At 40.1% G+C, this 20,384-nt stretch overlaps 1 protein-coding gene across 1 annotated transcript in view; it reads right to left on the bottom strand.

Moving 5' to 3' along the window:
• LOC111865615 overlaps positions 1–8,924 on the bottom strand; it is a 48,758-nt gene extending 39,834 nt beyond the window's left edge. The window contains exons 1-4 of the mRNA XM_023853792.2: positions 8,814–8,924; positions 7,678–7,766; positions 5,015–5,176; positions 1,291–1,422 (exon numbers count right to left, since the gene is read on the bottom strand). Coding sequence (XP_023709560.1) covers positions 1,291–1,422; positions 5,015–5,176; positions 7,678–7,766; positions 8,814–8,820 — 390 coding nt within the window. The 5' untranslated portion in view covers positions 8,821–8,924. The remainder of the gene's footprint in view (positions 1–1,290; positions 1,423–5,014; positions 5,177–7,677; positions 7,767–8,813) is intronic.
• Between the last annotated feature and the right edge of the window lie 11,460 nt (positions 8,925–20,384).

Genomic DNA, 20,384 nt, shown 5'->3' with positions numbered 1-20,384 from the left:
TTTACTTACCTGCATTACAGAAGATGCTGAAAAGAGTTCCCTACAGACCCAGGATATGGTTTTCACATCATCTTAACCAATTCATCGTACACATTACAGGTGTTCTGTGGATGCACGGGTCAGTTCCAGATATATGCGGACTGATTCAATAAGATTTTATCATTTAAATGTTCTCACAAAAAGAAATTGTACAGAGTAATATTAGGAGAAATAGGTGGCCATAAAACACAATTCACAAACACCTTCACCAAAAATTCTATTCAAGGTTTGCATGGAATGCTTGGTGGTACACAGAATTCTGTTGGAACTTTGAGAGATGCATGAAAAGTGACTGCAGTATTAACCTTAATATCTGTCAGCAATTGTTTCTGTAAGAAATACAGGGCCAATAATCCTCCATATATTTAGGGCACAACAAACATAAATTTTTACTTCATGTATAAGAAATGGATTTTCTGTGCTCCAGTGATTTATTTTATTCATTCATACATCCATTCAAGTAAAATCAAGCCTTGTCTAAAAAAGTGTCCACTCAGAATGAAGTCAGCTGTCATCAGTTGTTTAAAGATACCATTTACAGAAATCGGTCTGAATACTGAATCACTTTGCTGAAAAGAATGCATAGCTGTGAAGTTATAAGGCCACAATTTCAAAAACTTTGAAGTGGTTCCTTTTGATACTCTGGTTTCTTGTGCATGGTGCTTAAGAGGAGATTGTTCAGTTAACTAAGCTACAAATTCCCAACTTAGTATATATTACATGACAAAACAGCATGTGGCTATGTTCCTGTATGCCCTGTGCTTTTCCCCACACTCCCTATGTGCCTGCTTCCTGCCTAACCATTCTCTTTACCCATCAGCTAGACTTGCAAGTCAGGAGGGCAGAAATTCATTCGTGACTATGCTGTTGAGCTGGTAGGTATTCTAGCAGCCACAATGTTGCTGGTGTGGATTTTATGGGTAGCTAGATACATCCACTGTAATTTGGGGCCATATGGTGAGTAGTTGATCCACTCATCTCAGGCAGATTCCCCTGGCTTGCAGTCTATTCTTTGCCTAGCCCTACATCTCCATTTGATTGTCTATTTTTGGTTTATTATTTGCTATTGTTTCATGTAACTACCCTTGTTATTTGGACTTAGCCTTGTTACTTTTTAACTACGCATTTTCAAGGAGTTATTAACAATCTTATATTCTGATAAGTTCCTGCATTCTGGTGGTAAGACTTGAGCAGAGACTTGGTTTTTATATTGCGTATATATCTAGGCCATCCTGCCTTATTACAACATACCTTCAATAAATCTTGCACATCCTCAGCATCGAGTCTGAAGTCACACAAAGCATGCAGGATCTGCACCTTTGTACGTAACGGAAGGAACTGGAAGTCAATGTCAGTGTTGAAAGGATTGTCTCGCCCATATTCCTGCAAAATTTCACCTTTATTATTAATGTTTCAAGACCATTACATTACAAAATTTCTGACACCACATATTCAGACTTTTCTTCTGTTGAACTCATTCATCAAATTGCTTACAGTCTTCACCGATTCATTAGTCAAACTTTCATGAACATGATTTGCATACTGAGAAATACAAAAAGAAGCATGAAGGACTATATAGCACATACAATCAAATCACTGATTTTTCTGCTTTGTTCTATGAAAGAAGAGTATAAAAATAAAAGTATACTCTTATAAAACATGTGCTACTGCTTATCTTAGTATGATTTAGATATTGTTTATGAACACTAAATGTCGGCTCAGGATGTTGTATGGTAAGAGAAAAGAAATTCAATTTATGCCCAATTTAATGCATACAAAGTATTTTGACCCAGAACTGTGTATATAAGATGACATCCCTTCCCAGTGGAAAAACTTAAGGACAAATTATCTGACATGAATTTAGTGTTTAGTTGTTGTGTTTTGTCATTTTTCCATCAGCACATATTGATATCTAAATGGTGCAAATCCTTGATGCTGCACAGTGATTATGGTTTTTGATTTAAATGTCCTTGACACTTCATGTTCTAGTAAATGACTCTAATTATGAAGCAATTTTTATTTATTCTTAGGGTGAGGTGGGACTGAGTCCCATGGTACATACACCTTAAATGGTACAACTTATCTTCCCCAGATGACAGATGAGAGAAAGGGAGCATTTTGTGGAATGAGAATTGGCAAGTGAAACCGAAACACCCAGAGAAAACCTGTCACAGTGCCACTTGATCCACCACATATTCCACGTGGACTGACCTACAATTAAATCCAGGCTGCTACAGTGAGAAGCTACCGACTATCCATCTGAGCTATGGCAGAGCCAATTAAAGATAATTAAAAATATTCTTATATGATTAACATTACTTCAGTAGAAAACAAGAGTGAGAACTTACTATTTTTTCTTCCAATAAGCAACTGACTAAGTACCTAACTACTCAACAACCTATCTCTGTGGATCCAAGTTCTTGCAAACCTAACAGCTGCTCATTCACTCAAAAAATTCCCAGCATTTTATAGAACCTAAAGGTTCACTACCAAGTTCACAAAAGCCCACCACTGGTCTCTATCCTGAGCTAGAAGAATCCACTCCACACCATTTCATCATACCATGCTGGCCGTGAGGGCAATATAGTTGAGACATGTCGAGGGTCCCACATTTTCTAGACAAGTGGCTCACAGATGGCAGTAAGGTTTCATCCTATTTCTTCCAATAATCAAAAGATTTTATGGCCTAAGATAAGAGGAATATGGTAACTATACTCACAAAATTAGTATTTTTATGACCCACTGAGCCTCTTTTAATGATTTTCATTTGAAATTACACTGTATAGGCAAAGAAAGACAAGTCCTTGTAACATAAGTTATGACCCACGAGTCCCAAATAGCTTTATGTCCAGGCCTTTATAATACAATTTATATAAGACTACTATGTACTCTTGAACATTTTCCCAAATGATACCATTCATATTACACCCAAAATTACAAGGCACTTACAATGAAGAGTAGGCTATAATAACATTCACAGTTAAACTCCAGGACCTGCAGTCAATTCCTCTAAATTGCTCTACAACTTCACCTCCTTTTGTCCTATTGTTCTACAATGGCATGTCACCATTTCCACGCCTGTTCAGTCATGTGGCCATCAAAATATAAATTCCTGTTCCCTGATGCTGCGAACAGTTCTTGGAGATCAAGTGGGTATTCAGAGATGTCAACCTAGGGTGTTAAGTTACCAATTACAAAAGTCTGCTTTAGATGGAAGAAAATCAGTGCTTCTTAAGTGGAGTTTCTGCTCTATTATCAACATCTATGTCAGTAATCAATGTTAGGTTACATCAGTTTACTCTGATTTTGTTTTGTCTGTGGTCTGGTTCAATTTCTGTTTTGATATGGACTGATTTTTTATTGTTTTGATATTTTCCTTAGGTTCTTGGTGAGGTGTGCTTCAGCCTGATTTAATTTTTTCTAGGAAATTCACTTCCGTATATTCCTTTCCATACACACAGCAGTGTAGTTGGTTGAGGCACTATGTTACAAGTCTGAAGGTCATGGGTTCTGTTCCTGATGAGGTTACTGGATTTTTCAACTAACTTAATCTTAACCGCATTACAACCCTCGAGCTGACTTAGCCTATAACAGGAATGAGTACCAGGGATTTTCCTGGGGGTAAAGAGCAGCCAGCATGTTAGGCTGACAACTTCACCGCCATCTGTGAGCAAATTGTCTAGAAAATATAAAAGCCTTGACATCTCTCAACTCCATAAGCCTCCACACCCTTACGGGGAGAGATTCAACATTTTTTTTATTTTTTTTTTTAAGTTAGGCCAGGAACTTGTAATCAATGTGACATTACAGTCAGCTGCATTTCCTTGCATAAATTCAAAAATATTTCACATCTCCAAAGAATCACAAGCGCCTGTTGGTAAGAAATACGAATGTACAAAGTGGCAACTATGTGATGTTGATACAGATGTGATAACTGTGTGAGAAGACATGTATAATTATCTGTTTATGTTCTTACTTTCATGTCTTCTTGCATATGGAGATCTTAGCCAATTCATTACAATTAATCATCCATGTTTCATGTTTTAAAGCTCCTTTAAGCTCTCTCAGCACAAATTAAACTTCTGCTCAGCTCTGTGACATCTGACACCCGAAATAAAGGGGTGGTCTGTCTGCACTGTGCAAGTTTGGAGAAGACACTTCTGTCTGCATAAATTAAATTTATATAAAATCCTCAAATTATACTGCAATGTAGGAGTCAGAAGAGCACAGTTGGTATAGTAACTGACATTGGGCTGGACAACCAAGGGATCAGAGTTCGAGTCCCTGTAGGGTCAAGAATTTTCTTTTCTCCCATCATCCAGACTGGCCCTGGGATACACCCAACCTCCTATCCAATGGGTGTCGGTGCATCTTTCACCAGGGATGAAGCGGTTGGAGCGTGAAGCCAACCACTTACCCAAGGTCAAGAAAATGTGGATCCATACATCCACTCTCCCATACACCGTCCTGGTGTAGTGCTTAGTTAAGCACAGAGACAACTTTAACTTTACCTTATTATACCGCAATAGTGCAAAAGTGTCAGTCATAATGACTAACTATTTGGCTCATGGTTATAAGAATTTGTTAATATTGTGTGAAGATAAGGATTCTGTAACTTCCACTTACTTAGCAATTTAAATTACTTGAAAAGAAATGTCCATAACTATGCTCACATTAACATAGTCATGTCCAATATGCAGTTATATCAAATCGTTTCCCTACTGAAAACAAACGCATGTCAATTAATATCAAGCTTTGATTTTCAGTGTATTTTACCCAGATAATGTGAATGCCGTACATACTGGAAATGGAGACATATGATTTTACCATCTGTGAACACCTATCAGCAAGAATAATAGACTCTGTCTTTGGTCTAAGCACAGAGAACTGAAAAAGAAAGCCACTTCCTTCTTCACAGAGAGAACCAGTCTACAGTACATGTCAGTAAGATGTATAAGTGTAAATTCGTGTTCACCTGACACTTTCGCCTGAACAAGCGACGCAGAAACATCTGGTAATTAAAAGTCGAAATGTCATTATTTCCGAGACACCCACACAGAAGCCTCACAATCAGTTCTTGAAGAAGGGAACTTCCAGAATCCTCTGCTCCATCAGTCAAAAGAGCCTCTTCCAGTTCCTAAAAAAGCACATATTAAATTAATACATTCACCACATTTGCAATGGATGCAACTGCAGTGAGCAAGTACCAAACTGAATTTATACTCAACTGCTTGGCACACAAATTTTGATACTATATGCATACTGATCACATCATTAAAGAATTAAAAAATAAAGCTTAAGTTATGAACAAAGTGTATCTGGAACATAAATTACAGCAGAAATTACATAAATCAGGACTCAAAAGTATGACTAAAATCTACCAGTGACTTAATACAGCCCAGTCACCCATAAATGAGTAACTCAAGTAACAGCTCCATGGAACTGGGTCCTTCTTGAGAAGTCACCAGTTGTGCAGCTATTCAAGAATTTCCCAACATTTTATGGAACCTGAATGTTCATTACCATGTTCACAAGAGTACTCCACTGGGCTGTATCCTGAGTAAGATCAATCCAGTCCATACCATCCCACCCTATTGCTCTACGATGCATTTTAATATTATCCTCCCACATACATGTTGGTCTTCCTAGTGGCATTCCACCAATATCCTATATGTGTTTTTTTTAATTTGCTTAGTGAGGGGTGGAGTCCAACTGCATCCACTCACCACGGCGGCCACTGATTGCCCTATTGTAGCCTACCTTGGGTGATTATGATGATGGAGAATTTGGGGGAATGAAGACTGGCAGGGGAAACCTAAGTACTAGGAGAAAACACTCCCCAGCGCCACTTTGTTCACCACAAAGACCACTTGATCAGACCCGGGATCAAACCCAGGCCGCCGCGGTGGGAAGCCAGTGACTAACCACTTGAGCTATGGTGCAGCCTCCTATATGCATTCCTCTCCGCTCCATTCGTGCTACATGCTCTGCCCATCTCACCCTCCTTGACTTGATCATTCTAATTGTACTTGACGCAAGTTAAGGAACTCCTCATTATGCATTTTTCTCCAGTCTCCTGTCACTTCATCCCTCTTTGGTCAAAATATTCTCCTCACACCCTGTTCTCGAACACCCTCCATCTATTTTCCTCCCAAGATTCACACCCATATAGAACTGCATGCAAAATTAGTTTTGTATATTCTAATTTTTACGATTTCCAGACAGCAGACGAGAAGACAAAAGATCCTGAACTGAAATGTAGCAAGCAATACCCAAATTCTATCTCCTCTTAATTTCCTCCTGAATCAAATTCTGATTTGTCGCTGTTGTACCCAAATATTTGAACTGTGCTACATTTTCAACCGATCTGTTAGCTATCTTTATGTCATGATTTCACTCTGCATTCTAGTGATCAAACAGCAACATCTACTTAGTTTTCTCTGAATTTACTTCTATACCAACCTCCTTAATAGTGTCAATTAAAGTTTCTGTGTTTTCTTTATGGTTCCTATGTTATTTCCAAATAGATCTGCATCATCAGCATAGCCCAGCAGCTGATGTGTCAATTTAATTTCAGCCAAACCTGGTTTTCCTGGGCCTTCCTACTGGTAAAGCAGAGTTGAAATGCGATGGCAATTAACATCTCCTTGTTTCAGAGAATTCTGAGTACAAAAGAATACCATCTTCAGGGATGTGGCGCCATGTAGATCTAGTGTAAACCAACGTTTCAGAGGCATGTATCGCCTCCATCTTCAGGGTAGAAAAATCCTGAAGTGAGGAACCAGAATCCACCTGTTCACACCTGGTTCCTCGCTCGTGGATTTTTCTACCCTGAAGATGGAGGCATTACGTTCTTCTGAAAAGTCAGTTTACACTACATCTACATGGCGCCACATCGCAGATGACAGCATTCTTCATAGTCACTGCCGTGGAAACCTCAAATCTTACCGAATACAAAACTTATGAGACAGATGTTTCCCTATACCAACATTACCGCAGGTTTAAATTAACAAATTTTAATTGGCTTAACTAGTTTCATGGGTACCCAAAACTCTATGAGATTACTGTACAACATTTCCCTCCTAACTACACCATAGCCTTTCTTGAAGTCTATGAATAGCTGATGTGCTGTCTCCTTGTACACCATTTTTTCTCCAGCATCTGACAATTGCAAAAATGTGATTAGTAGTTGATCTGTTATGTTGAAACCCACACTGATGATCCCCCAATAATTCTGTCTATATTAACCTTGATAGAAGGACACTGGATGAAATTTTGAAGTCATTAAAAGTGTTATTCCAAAATAACTACTACAGCCAGTTTCATTGCCCTTCTTGTAAACTGATCTGGGAATTCTTCCTTATTCCAAATAGAATACACCCATCTGTGCACTGCAGCAAATTTAGAGACGTAAGTATATTTATACCCTTAATTTTATGCTGTATTAATCCAGGTAATACAACACAAAATTAAGGTTAAAATGTACTTGCCTCTGTAAACTTTCTGCAATGGACAGATGGGTGTATTTCGTTAACTCCTGACACAAACATGTATGACAGCAGGTTGAACAACACAACTAAAGCAACTACTTACTGGACTCAACACACACAAAATGTGCAACAGAGTTACTTATTTTACCTCAATATCAAAGTCCAAGAGATTGAATGCTGCTCGAAACAACGAACAGAAATGAGCAATACTTGGTACTTCCCACCATGACTGTATATCTGCAAGAAATGAGAAGTTATTTATTTTTCACAGGTGCGAACAAAATACAACAAGTATGGTTTACCTTGATAAAAGGGTACATACCGACTCCTGAGCAGTACATGTAAATAACATCTGATAAGCAAAGATACTTACTTTTAGAAAATTCAAGAGATATTTTGAAAGAAGCTGATACAGATGTCAAATGCCCCTACAAAAAATGATATAACTGAGCAGAAGATGCAATTAACACATGTAAAGGTAAAGTTATCCCTGTGCTTAACTAAACATTATGCCAGGAAGGCGTATGGGGGAGTGGATGTATAGATCCACATTTTATTGACCTTGGGACTAGCTGGAGGTGAGTGGTCAGATCCATGTCCTGACCGCTTTAGCCCCAGCGAAACAGCCCCAAGTACCCACTAAATAGGGGGTTGGGTGGACCCCAGAGCCAGTCTGGACAACGTGAAGAGAAAATTCCTGACCTTACCAGGACTGGAAGTCCAACCCCAGTTGTCCAGCCCGTTGCCAGTCGCTATACCGACTACGCTATCCTGGCTCCTTGTACCTAGCACATGACTAGGTAAGATGCTTATTTCTTCAAAATTCGAGATATATTTAAAAGAAACTTATATAGATCCTCAGTGCCCCTAAAACAAAAGTGTCACATATTTATGAACGAATGTTTCATTTATTATGTCAAGCGAGTTAACTTCATGTGTACATATAAGCATGTTTTAACTGAATGATGAAACTTCAAAGGGTCAGCTAAGTTATACTACCCTAAACGAAATAATGTATGCTACAGCTACACCATAATTCCAACGAGAAAATAATGTAATACAGTGGAAACTTAGCATAGTATTAAAAAAGATTGCAATCTGTAACAAATCTACGGCAAACACTTTAACAACACCTGTGTTTTAATTACATTCTAACCTATACGTTAGGCCTAAGGTTGATATACCCTATTTCCCCACTTCGGGCACGTTTTCACCGAATACCCCTTGCAATCTATGACCACACATAGCAAGAGTGTCATTATCTACAGCAAATATGATATTTACCATCCATCGATATCCCCTTTATAGTGTCAAATTATAAACTATTTGTAGTGCAAACACAATATAATGCCTCCTATGTTTAGCTGTTTTGAATCACCGGAAGTACTCAACGTCCGGGACCTACTGACATGAAGAACAAGTGAAAAACTATCCCCGATTGCTCGCGTATTCTTTTGTTAGCTGGTACGTGATGAAATAGCTACAACTGGGAAATTGTAGGGAACAATAGATATATTTTGGGAAAGCAATACAGGAACCAAAGTACAATTCCATGTTGTTCTTGTTATGTATTCTATCGGATGTTCTGAACGTCGAATATTACTCCAAACTATCGAAGCATATAAAATATATCTCACATCTACCTCTTTAAATAATCTCCACTTGCGTCTTAGTTTCGTTCGAAACCAAAAGTGCCATGCTCCATAGAAAGTCTTTCGTTTGACAAATTTTTAGGTATTGGGAAACTATGTGTTGAAGCTTTATTAACATTAGTCAGGAGCGATCAGGAGGCTCCTGTGAGATATTTTAAATTTGCTAATAACAAACATTTATTTGCTATTTTAGATACGAGATTGTAACAGCGGTGTCTGTGACCACTTCTATGACGATCGACGGGATATCTCAGGGATATAACGCCACGTAGTCCGTGTAGGAGCAACTCTTCTCCCGAAACTTCGGTTGATTTGCAGTGAAGTACGCGGCGATTTTTCCCAGAAGACAGAAATTATTATTTCCTCTGCTTGTAAGGTAAACAGGGGTTCATCCATTGATGAACACTTAAATTCTGTTTATTCAGAGTGTGGTCTTATGGGTTGTGACATTGTGTGGTCTTGTAGGCTAATACCGAGGTTTTGGAGGAATATGCCTTCATCTTCATCTTTGCATTGCGTATTTGAACCCACTACAAAATTCCTCTGAAACATCGTTATCTGACCACAAAAATATATGGTGTCACAACCCAAACGACTTTAATCTGAACCTATGAACTTCTCTTAAATCACCAAACAGCTCATTTCTCGAATTTTTGTTCGTAAGTACTTTGTAAATGCTCTGGCGTAGGCGCCGGGATGGGGTTCAGCCGCATGCGGGCGTCCTGTTTTTTTGAGCGGTGTCGAAGAAGCCAAGGGTTAGTCGCTGACTTCCCAACGAGGCGGCCCGGGTTCGATACCGGGTCTGGTCCAATGAGATTTGTGGTGGACAAAGTGGCGCTGGGGCAGGTTTTCTCCGAGCACTTCGATTTCCCCAGCCAATCTTCATTCCACCAAGTTCTCCATCGTGATGATCACCCGGGGCAGGCTACAATAGGCCAATCAGTGGCCGCCGTTCCAAGTGGAGCCAGTAGGACTCAACCCTCCACTAAGCGAGAAGCGAAGCCCAGAATCATGAACATCATGAACGTTGAGTTGGCAAAATTTGTTATACGATTCTAACAAAGTAGGTTATTTAACGACACTGTCGTTATGGAGACTACATAGCATCGAAGGCAGGATGATTAATGAATATGGAGCAGTTTATGGAATGGTAACTGACAGGGGACACCAAAGTACTCGGAGGAATCCCACCTCAGCGTCACTTCGTCCATCAGAAGCATCGTATGACCTGACCTAGCCTCATACCCGGGCCGCCTGGCTAGGTAGACTCAAATGTAAGATCTCCTCGGATGCAACTCCGTGTAGTCCGGTGGAAGTGCATCAGCGTTTCATAGAAAAATACTGCCTTCGTTATCAGGTTCTAAGCCATGCTCCTAAAAGTCTATGGACTTCTGCCGGACTACATAGCCTTATCTCTTTGAAGACGGTATTGTTTATAATCACTGCTGTGATAACTTTAAATGTGTTACAATTGCTGGATTTGAGATCCTCACAGCGGTGACCGTGAATAGTGCGTCCTTCTTCGTTGTAACGCCGTGAAGTACGGAGAATGTCTGACATTTCGGAGGAATATATCGTCTCCATCTTCATGATCGAAAAAAAAAGCCAAGCAAGAAATAAGCGGCAAATTAATGTTCTCAAGAAATTAAACAGGAGCTTGCTTTTGCTGGTTTGCTGCTTGGCTTACTTTTTGGTCCTGAAGATGGAGGCGATATATTCCTCCAAAATGTCGGGCGTTCAAATTATACAACCCAGTTTCTTCATGTACGCACAGTTTAACGTCTTGATCCGTATTGGTCTCGAATCAAGTGTCATTGACTAGGGATTATTACGTCATGTTTCCCTTTCCTGCCATCTAGGAACGTACATTCATTGACATTGCAGAGCGCAGACAACTGTGAGGTCTGGGTGGGTAACCGCACTAAATTTTGCCTACCGTTCTTGCTGAGTTGTACATTGGGTTCACTGTTTAATCGACAGTATGATCCAAGGTTAATCGACGTTAATGGCATTTTGCCCATTTTCGTCGGTGGCCCGCGCTGAGTTGAGAGCAGGGGGGTGAAACTCCCACTGGGGAGAGGGAAACATGCAGAACACATGTAAGATTTGAGGCTTTCACGGCGTTGACTATGAAGAGAGCAGTCTTCTGGGATTTGGCACCGTGTATATGTGGTGTTAACCGACGTTTCGGAGGAACGTATCGGCTCCATCTTCAGGGTAGAAGAAAAAATATAAGAAATCTGCAAGCGAAGAGACCGTGAGAACCGGTAAAAAAAGCAGCTTTTACCGGTTCTCACGGTCTCTTCGCTTGCAGATTTCTTATATTTTTTCTTCTACCCTGAAGATGGAGGCGATACGTTCCTCCGAAACGTCGGTGAACACCACATATACACGGTGCCAAATCCCAGAAGACTGCTTTCTTCATGCAGAACACATGCTACATTAACTAGATCGAACTGGATAGTCTGGAACGGTCTGGAAATGACTGGAATCGATCATAATGATCATAATCGATCATAATACACCTATCGCAATTAATCGAATCGCATAAGTGTGAGCCAATCAGAGGATCATAAATTTCCGAGGAAGATTTTAGGCGTTGGCTCAGTAAGACTGGTAGTTTGTAATCGTAATGATATTTGTACCCCATTGAGGTATGTCGTGCAATTAATTAGATTAATGATTTGATGTTGTGAAACGAGAGTCGACATTTACGCATGAATTTACATCTGTGTGTTACTTATGTATATGGATTATTCTTACTGCGCCCAGTGCAATTAGAGACAAACATTAAGTCAGTGTTACTACGATACTTCATCCAAATCGTATTTATGTATTTTAAGCGTCTTTCGGCGTAGCCTAAAGAAGGACCGTACAATCTCAAGAAAGTGAGAGTGTACTGTGATTCTGTTATAATTTTTGTATTGTTTCTTGCAGTATAAATGGGAAGGAAAAAGAAGTGTTTTGCTCCAGGATGCACGTCTTCCAGTGAGGAAACTGGAATGATATTCTTCAATTTTCCCAGGGATTCAGCACGGTATGAGCCAGATCTGAAATATTATTATAAAACACATTGTAATATTTTGGCCAGTGTTATTAAAGGAGTAAAAATCTTCATTATAATCAATTAATTTCTAATTCTAGTAACAAAATGAAAACCACCTGTAGCATTATAAAATCAGACACAGGTAGAAAAATTAATAATGCAGGTATACAGTTTTTAAACATTGATGGGAAGTTAACTGATAATCATGATGTGATTACAGATTCTTTTAAAAATTATTTTCGAACAATAGCTGGACAACATCAATACCAATAATGTTCATCGGCATTTTCTGAGATTTGAAGAAAACTTTTGACTGTGTCTATATCTGTCTGTCTCTCTATCTGCCTCTCTCTGTATAAAGTAGAATTTTATGGAATAGTTGGAATATGGAATGTATGGAATATGGAATAGCCAGTGCAGTGATAAAATCCTATGTGAAAGATAGGTACCAAAGGGTAAGTCTATTTTGCTCATTGGAGGAATAATTTAACTTCAGTATTAATTAATGATCTTGGTCTGTTATATGCCGGATGCCTAGTAGTATACTTTTATGTTTCATTATTGTAGTCTTGTGTCATTAGTGTGCTGCATTCTTTCACATACACGTATATATTTGAAAACTGTGTTAATGATTTACTCACTGTGATTTGTCTTTGATAATATGTGTAATTGTTATGGGTTAAATATAATTAATTTTTATTTATGTCATTGATGGAACTTGTCCTGTTGTCTTTGACTATTACTATATCCACTGTTCTTCCAACCATGTAAGGATTAATGGAAAGTAAATAAATGTATGAATGAAGAAAGCAGTCTTCTGGGATTTGGCACCGTGTATATGTGGTGTTAACCGACGTTTCGCAGTCTGCTTGACCGTGTCTCACGGTGTTGTCGCTTGCAGATTTACTTATACTTCTTCAACCCTGAAGATGGGGGCGATACGTTCCTCCGAAACGTCGGTTAACACCACATATACACGGTGCCAAATCCCAGAAGACTGCTTTCTTCATAGTCACCGCCGTGAAAGCCTCAAATCTTAATGTATGAATGTCTGTTTTAGTACATGACNTTAATGATCTTGGTCTGTTATATGCCGGATGCCTAGTAGTATACTTTTATGTTTCATTATTGTAGTGTTGTGTCATTAGTGTGCTGCATTCTTTCACATACACGNGAATTATTTCAAGGTTTTGAGACAATATGTAATACTCTTACAGGGCTATGGTATGGGCAGGAAGAGTTGGGTTATCCTGTACTACTGATTCTGCTAGAATGTTGCACAATAAAGTTCTGTGCAACTAACATTTCTCTGAAAGTGATTTCACTACAACTGAAAGGGTACACCTGAACAGATGTGCAGCAGGCCTCGGTGCTCTAGTGGGTACAGGTAAGCACTGTATGTTTCTTATATGAATGAAGTGACTAATAATGAGGACTAGTTTTCAAAGTTACTGCCTCAGAACCCAGTTTTAATCAAACAAACATCATTATCATCTGACTTGAATTGACTTCTGAAGCTGTATATCAATATACAAGTTATGTAGAATATGTCACAAATCCTGTTTTTAGGATAATTAAAAAATATTTGAAAAGCAGACAACACTGTCAGTGATATGATTAAGGTGAATTAGGTGGCAAAGATTTTAATATGAGGAATAATGTAATGAAATGTACAAGTTTTGTATAATGTTAGTCTTTGTAAAGTAATGTGTTATTTTTCAATGTAAAGAAACAAATTCACCACGTAAGGAGGCACACTAGCTTCTGTCCCCCCCATTCAGGTGGGTGCAGCAGCGAATACATGGCAACAGCTGTGTTTGTTGAGGAGGTTGACAACCTCTTCCATAGTTTCAATGGTGGAACAAATGTTGGCCAAGGGGAAACACTGTGTTGCCCACTCAGTGACAACAGTCCCCATATAGAGCTCTGGAAAAAAGGCAAGAGAGCGGACGTGTTTACTTACTGGTGCTAATGGGTTGCAACCTTGTAGACTATCGAGCCCGAGTGGGTACCTGGGCTGCGAGGACTGTTTGGCGTACTGCCCAAGGATGAGTCAGCAATGGGCAATCAGTAGGTTATACAAGGGACATGCTTCTGTGTGCAGCGACTTTGACTGTAATATTATTAATCGGCGGAGTGGAACAAAATCCTGGGCCTGGTGTGGAAGCTGAAAACTGTCTGCAAGTATTGTGTAGTGGGTGTGACAGGAACTTAAAATCTGGAACACAGTGCAACATGCGTGGACATTGGTTTCACAGTAGTTGTGGAAACGTCAAGGCTCAGATGGTTGAAAGCGGGAAATGGAGCTGCGACAAGTGCCGATGGGATAGGCTTCGTCAACTGGAGGAGAAACTGGAAAATGCTCTACAAGAAATAGAAGAACTCAGATGGAAGAACAAGAGCCTGGAAGAGCAGTTACGAGGGGCGGGAGCTGGATGCGAGGCTGGCATACATGATGCGGTGCGGAAACAACACAAAGATGCAGAGTGCTTAGTGTTGGGGGATTCGATTTTACGGAACGTGGAATCTGAACGTGTGAGGGTGCAGTGCTTTCCGGGAATTAGAAGTGAACAGCTGCAAAGAGTAACGGAAAACAGAGAACTGGGAATTCCTGATACTGTAGTGTTTCATGTGGGTACAGATGATTTAAGATGAACTGCAAATCTTGACTGTGTGATGGGGGATGTGTATGATTAGTAAATAAGGCAAAAACTAAATTTCCTAAATCCAAATTGGTTTTGAGTGGCGTACTGCAGCGCAGAGATGTGTCATGGCGGTGGATCGGAGCGGTAAACAGCAGATACGACTGGATAGCGAAGACATTGGGAGTTATATTTGTAGATCCGAACACTAGGGTTGAAAATTGGGACTTCTGCAGGGATGGGCTTCACGTGAACCTAAGTGGAACGAGGAGACTAAGCCAACTGTATTCTAGAGTTTGTGGCTTCAGTGGAGGTGGACAAAAGTTGAAGGAGTGACTCTTTCTGAGTACTAACAATGAAGGAACGCCTGAAAAGAAGTGGTTAACGGTTCTCCAAGGACATCCGGCGCCAGTCTGGCAGACGAGAAGGAGGGAAGAAGCAATGACGAATCAGATGGAGAGGGAGACAGAAGATGGGACAAGTGATGAAAGGGTAGCCACGAGTAGGGCATAGAGGATAGAGGGCAATTCGCTGGTTTTTTTGCAGGTAAATTGCGGGAGTATCCTTAACAAGTCTTTGGATTTTTGGAATCTAGTCGACACACAATCCTGATATTATAATAGGTATGGAGTCATGGCTTAGAGAGGAAATTAGCAGTGCTAAGTATTTAGGGGCGACTACACAACATTTAGGAGAGAGAGACATACTTGAGGTGGAGGAGTGTTCATTTGTGTAAAAAATTACATTGCTTGCGTGGAACAATGGGTGGACCAGGAGTTCGAGATGATAGCTGTTGAAGTGAAAGGCAGGGACCCTAAATGTGTATGGGAAATCGTAGGCATATACAGAGCTCCTAACGAGGACATACGATCAGTAGAAAGATTGGCAGCCCGAACAGATTATTCAGGAAACTGTACAAAGCGTAGCATCATTGGAGGAGATTTAAACTTGCCCTATGCCGATTGGAATGTAAACGTGGAATGCATTGGCGGAGGCCATGCATTTATAAATAGATTGGTATGGGAAAACGTGTTCATGCAGGTAGTAAATACCACGATACGAGGAGATGCATTGCTGGATGTTTATTTAGTATGGCCGGAAAGTTTGCTCAACTGTTGCAGCATAGTACAGGGGATCAGTGACCAATGTGGGGTATTGTTAGAGGTAGAATGGGAAGAAAAGTACTGGCGACCTCAAGAAGAAAGACTAGTCCCGGTGTACCACAAAGCAAATGTTGTAGGCTTGCAAACCTTCCTCCAGGATAGATTCGCGATATGGGCAAGCGATGGTAGATGTGTTGAGGAGGTGTGGAATAATTTCAAGAACTAACACCGCTCTTTTCCAACCCGCCTTTGCTTGTATCAGCTCAGTCGGAATGGTGCTATCCCTGCTACACCTGTTTCTACCTTAGGACAGTGTATGATGGCCACTGCAAGTTGTCCTCGCAGATCAAACTAAGGAAGATCGGTATAGGTACGGGAAACTAGCTGGGTTGGTTTGCATGAGTGTCAGGGTAGCGATGCCGAAGAAAGCGGTATTCTGGGAGTTAATCCAAATGACGTTTATTCATCTTTGTTCTCCAAACCACACTGTTAAATGAATGTACTCTTGGCTTTAAGTTACAGCGTTACACGATCAGCAAGCTATGTCTCGGAGCGTGCAAGGGTCACGTCCGTTCAGTTCGGAATATGGTGAAAGTCTCTCTTTTTGTGGAATGGCTTGCACACCCCATGCCGGGAATTCGAAAAATGGTGTTGAAATATACATTTCATCCCATCTTCCATAGGAAGCTTGAACGAGGCAACTCAATCATACTGGCCCTCATTCACGGACAACTGTAACAAGTTCTGACCTGTCCTTCTCATTGACCTTCCCTTTAGGCGTGTCTGGTTCCCTGTACCCGAGCTAAATTTATGACTGCTTGTAAATGTCAGAACTCCGGACTCCTTGGTCCTGCCAGAATCTAGAAATTTCAACATAAACACCGTATTGCAAGTCCCAGACAATGAAATACGATATTAAAGATCACAGTACATTTCCAGTAATATCGAAACATAAGACTTTTGAAATTAAAATTACCGAGAATTAATTTAGAAATAAATTTCATGTTCATCTATAATCATCCAAATAAATAAGGGCTCAGAATGATCAGCGTCAGAACATAATACTCGAGAGTATCGAAACATTTATTCCACACAAATAAAAAAAAAAAATTCGGACCCAGAATACTACAATAAGGAAGTCAAAAAGTTAAAAATAAAGGTCAGAAAAACATATAATAGAAGAAAGTTAGGACAGCAGTACTGTGAAGACCTGAAAAGACTATCCAAGGAGTTGCTATTTGCCAAAAGAAATGCACAGGAGACATTCTTAAGGTCTGTATTAAAAATAAAGGCAAGTGCTGGACGGAGTTCTATAAGTACGTAAAGAGACATAAAAGCAGTAGAGAAAACATTCCTGCAATTAAAGATGTCAATGAACGGCTCATTACTGATGCAGTGGAAAAGGCTAACTCCCTTAATTGCTATTAATCTTCGGTATTCAGCTGTGAGCATAGCATTCCGCAGTTACAGAGCCCCAACTCAGGTGAACCCTTCGCGACTAATACTAACATCATTAGGAAACGGTTAGCAGCGTTAGGTAAAAACAGATCAGTAAGGCCGGACGGCGTTTCGGGTGAAATACTAAAACCGGGTGGGGAAGCCAGGATTCCATGCCTTGCACGATTATTGGACGTAACAATAAATAATGCCACACTCCCAACTGATTGGAAAAAAGCCATAGTGGTTCTTATTTACAAGGGGGGGGGGGTGACCGATCGATGGTGTTGAATTACAGACCTGTAAGTTTAACTTCAGTGGTCTGCAAGCAAATGGAACACATTATTGCATCGTACCTGAGAAAAATCTGGGATAAAAAGGATTGGTTATTCGAGGCTCAACATGGATTCAGGCCGGGATATTCATGTGAAAGTCAAGTAATCACCGTTTGTCAGGACATTGCTGACTCACTAGATAACGGAGGTAGGATAGAAGCCATTATAATAGATTTTTCAAAGGCTTTTGATTTAGTTCCACATGATCAGCTGCTTACGAAAATGGCGGCCTCAGGAGTGTAATCGAGGGTAGTGGTATGGATAAGGGAATTCCTTTTAGGCCGTACACAAAGAGTTAGAGTAGGAGGACGGCCATCAGAGGAAGTCAGAGTAATGTCAGGAATACCTCAAGGAAGTGTATTTGGTCCACTACTTTTTCTTGCATACGTAAATGATATTGGGAGAAACATTGAATCAACTACTAGAATTTGTGCAGATGACTGCATAATATATAGGAAAATTATAAATAAGGAAGATACGGAGAAATTGCAGGTAGTTCTGAACAGGCTGGGGGAGTGGGCGTTTGAAAATGAGATTATAATAAATCCAGCTAAAAGCAAGGCAGTTTGTTTTACGAGAGCCCGTGCGACGGACCTACTAAACTCTTCATTATGGAACATAGTAATTCCGGAAGCGAGCAGTTGTAAATACTTGGGAATAATCTTACGCAGCGATTTAGGTTGGGCCGATCAAGTTAACTACACGGTGAAAAAAGCCTGGAAGGCACTTCATTTTACAGTGCGTATTCTTAAAAAGGGAAATAGCAACATCAAAAGTTTAGCCTACACCACTAGTACGTCCGATTCTTGAATATGGGGCGGCGTGCTGGGATCCTTATAGGAAAGGCCAGATAAATGCACTAGACCGGGTGCAAAACACAGCAGCTAAATTTGCACATCATAGAAATGATTCGAACTGGGAAACTTTGACTCAGCGCAGAGAGATAGCTTGCGTATGTGCTCTCTTCAAAGCATACATGGTAGAACAGGCATGGGAGGCTATAGGTGATAGATTAGAAAGACCATGCTATCTGAGCAGGGTCGATCATGATAGGAAAATTAAGAGCAGAAAGCAAAAGACAGATATCGGGAAATATTCCTTTGTAAATAGGACCATCGAGCTCTGGAACCAACTACCTGCAGATGTTTTAGGGGATCTCTCCTATAAACCAAATAATTTTAGGAAAAGGGTTAGGAAAGCTATAAATAAGGCTAAGTTAAAAGGGGGAATCATCTAAAAGGCAGGGAAGTGAAGCGAGGTGATGTGAAGTGAAGTGATGTGAAGTGTAGCGTAGTGTAGAGAAGGGAATTAATTAGTATTTTATGAATGGTATCAATTTTATTAATATTAACAATTTAATTTATTGTATTAATTATTAACATAATGTATTCACTCTGCATAGTATGTCTGTGGGTGTCATTGTGAGTTTTGGGCGCTGTGTTTCACTCATGCTTTGTATCACTTTGTGGCTTTGTGTTATTTTGTGTGTTTGTGTTATTTGTTTGTGAGATGTATAGTTATTTGTATGTTGTGTCTTGTTGTAGACCACTGCCACCAGGTTAAAACCCATTTGCAGTTAGAATTAATTAATTAATTAATAATAACAACAACAACAATAATAATAATAATAATAATAAAGAGTTGGATCTTCCTCCAGGATGGTAAATCCGCCTTTCTTCATCCTCCTCCTTCACAGAATGGGTGGCTAATTGACATTGCTGCTGCCCGGTATGTGTGGAGGACACTGAAAGAGGCGGGTTTTCAGTACCTTCACACCCAAAACCTGAATCAGGACCCCCTGGAGAACATATTTGGAGCTATTCGTTTAAACTGTGGTTCGAGCAATAACCCAACTGTGGGACAGTTTGTAGATGCCCTGAAGACTAGCATCATCAGAGGCTTTGCATTTAGAGGACTGGGAGAAACTAATTGTGAGGATGATGGTGCTACTCTTCAGGATAAGGTACAATCGCCTTTCAGGCCACCTGAAGCTGCTTCACGAAATCCTTCCACAAGTCATGACAAGGAAACCCCTGCTGGTGTGCCTGAGAGTTTCCATGTTGCTCGGCAAGTACAGCTGCCATCAAGAGCACCATTGACTTCGAGCGGATTATGTGTTCTGGCTGTTCGCTTCACCACCAATGAATAATAGATAGTATTGTGAGATGTCTCACACGAATTTACGTTCCTTTTTGGTGTAAGCGAAGAAACAGGTTGATGACTGAAGCAGCCAGCAGAGGGCTACAGAGAGGAAGATGAAGATACTGTCTCATCAGTAAGTCATTAGGAAAGTAATGCTTCTTCATTTTTCCCTTATAATGGCCTGCCCATACCAACCCTGGAAATTGACAGAGAGCAGTTCTGAAATTATTGGAAGAATATGTGTGCCAACTAGTCACATGAGTATCATTAAATGTTTCATAAGTTGGAGAAAGTATTCCTGGTGACAAGCAGTTGCACTGCAGCAACAGAAACTACTGTGCAGTGAATGATAACATCGTCATCCACAGTTCAACGACACACAAGAAACCTACTGTGAACTTGAGCTCCATCTCTTTCCCGCTTTGCAAATGTGTTGTAGTGAATGAAAACATGGTCAACCACAGTTCGATTACATACATGAAACTTATTTTTAACTTG

Source organism: Cryptotermes secundus, unplaced genomic scaffold (assembly GCF_002891405.2).
Source record: "Cryptotermes secundus unplaced genomic scaffold, Csec_1.0 scaffold2383, whole genome shotgun sequence".
NCBI lineage: Eukaryota > Metazoa > Arthropoda > Insecta > Blattodea > Kalotermitidae > Cryptotermes > Cryptotermes secundus.
This window is presented reverse-complemented; position numbering and strand designations above follow the sequence as displayed.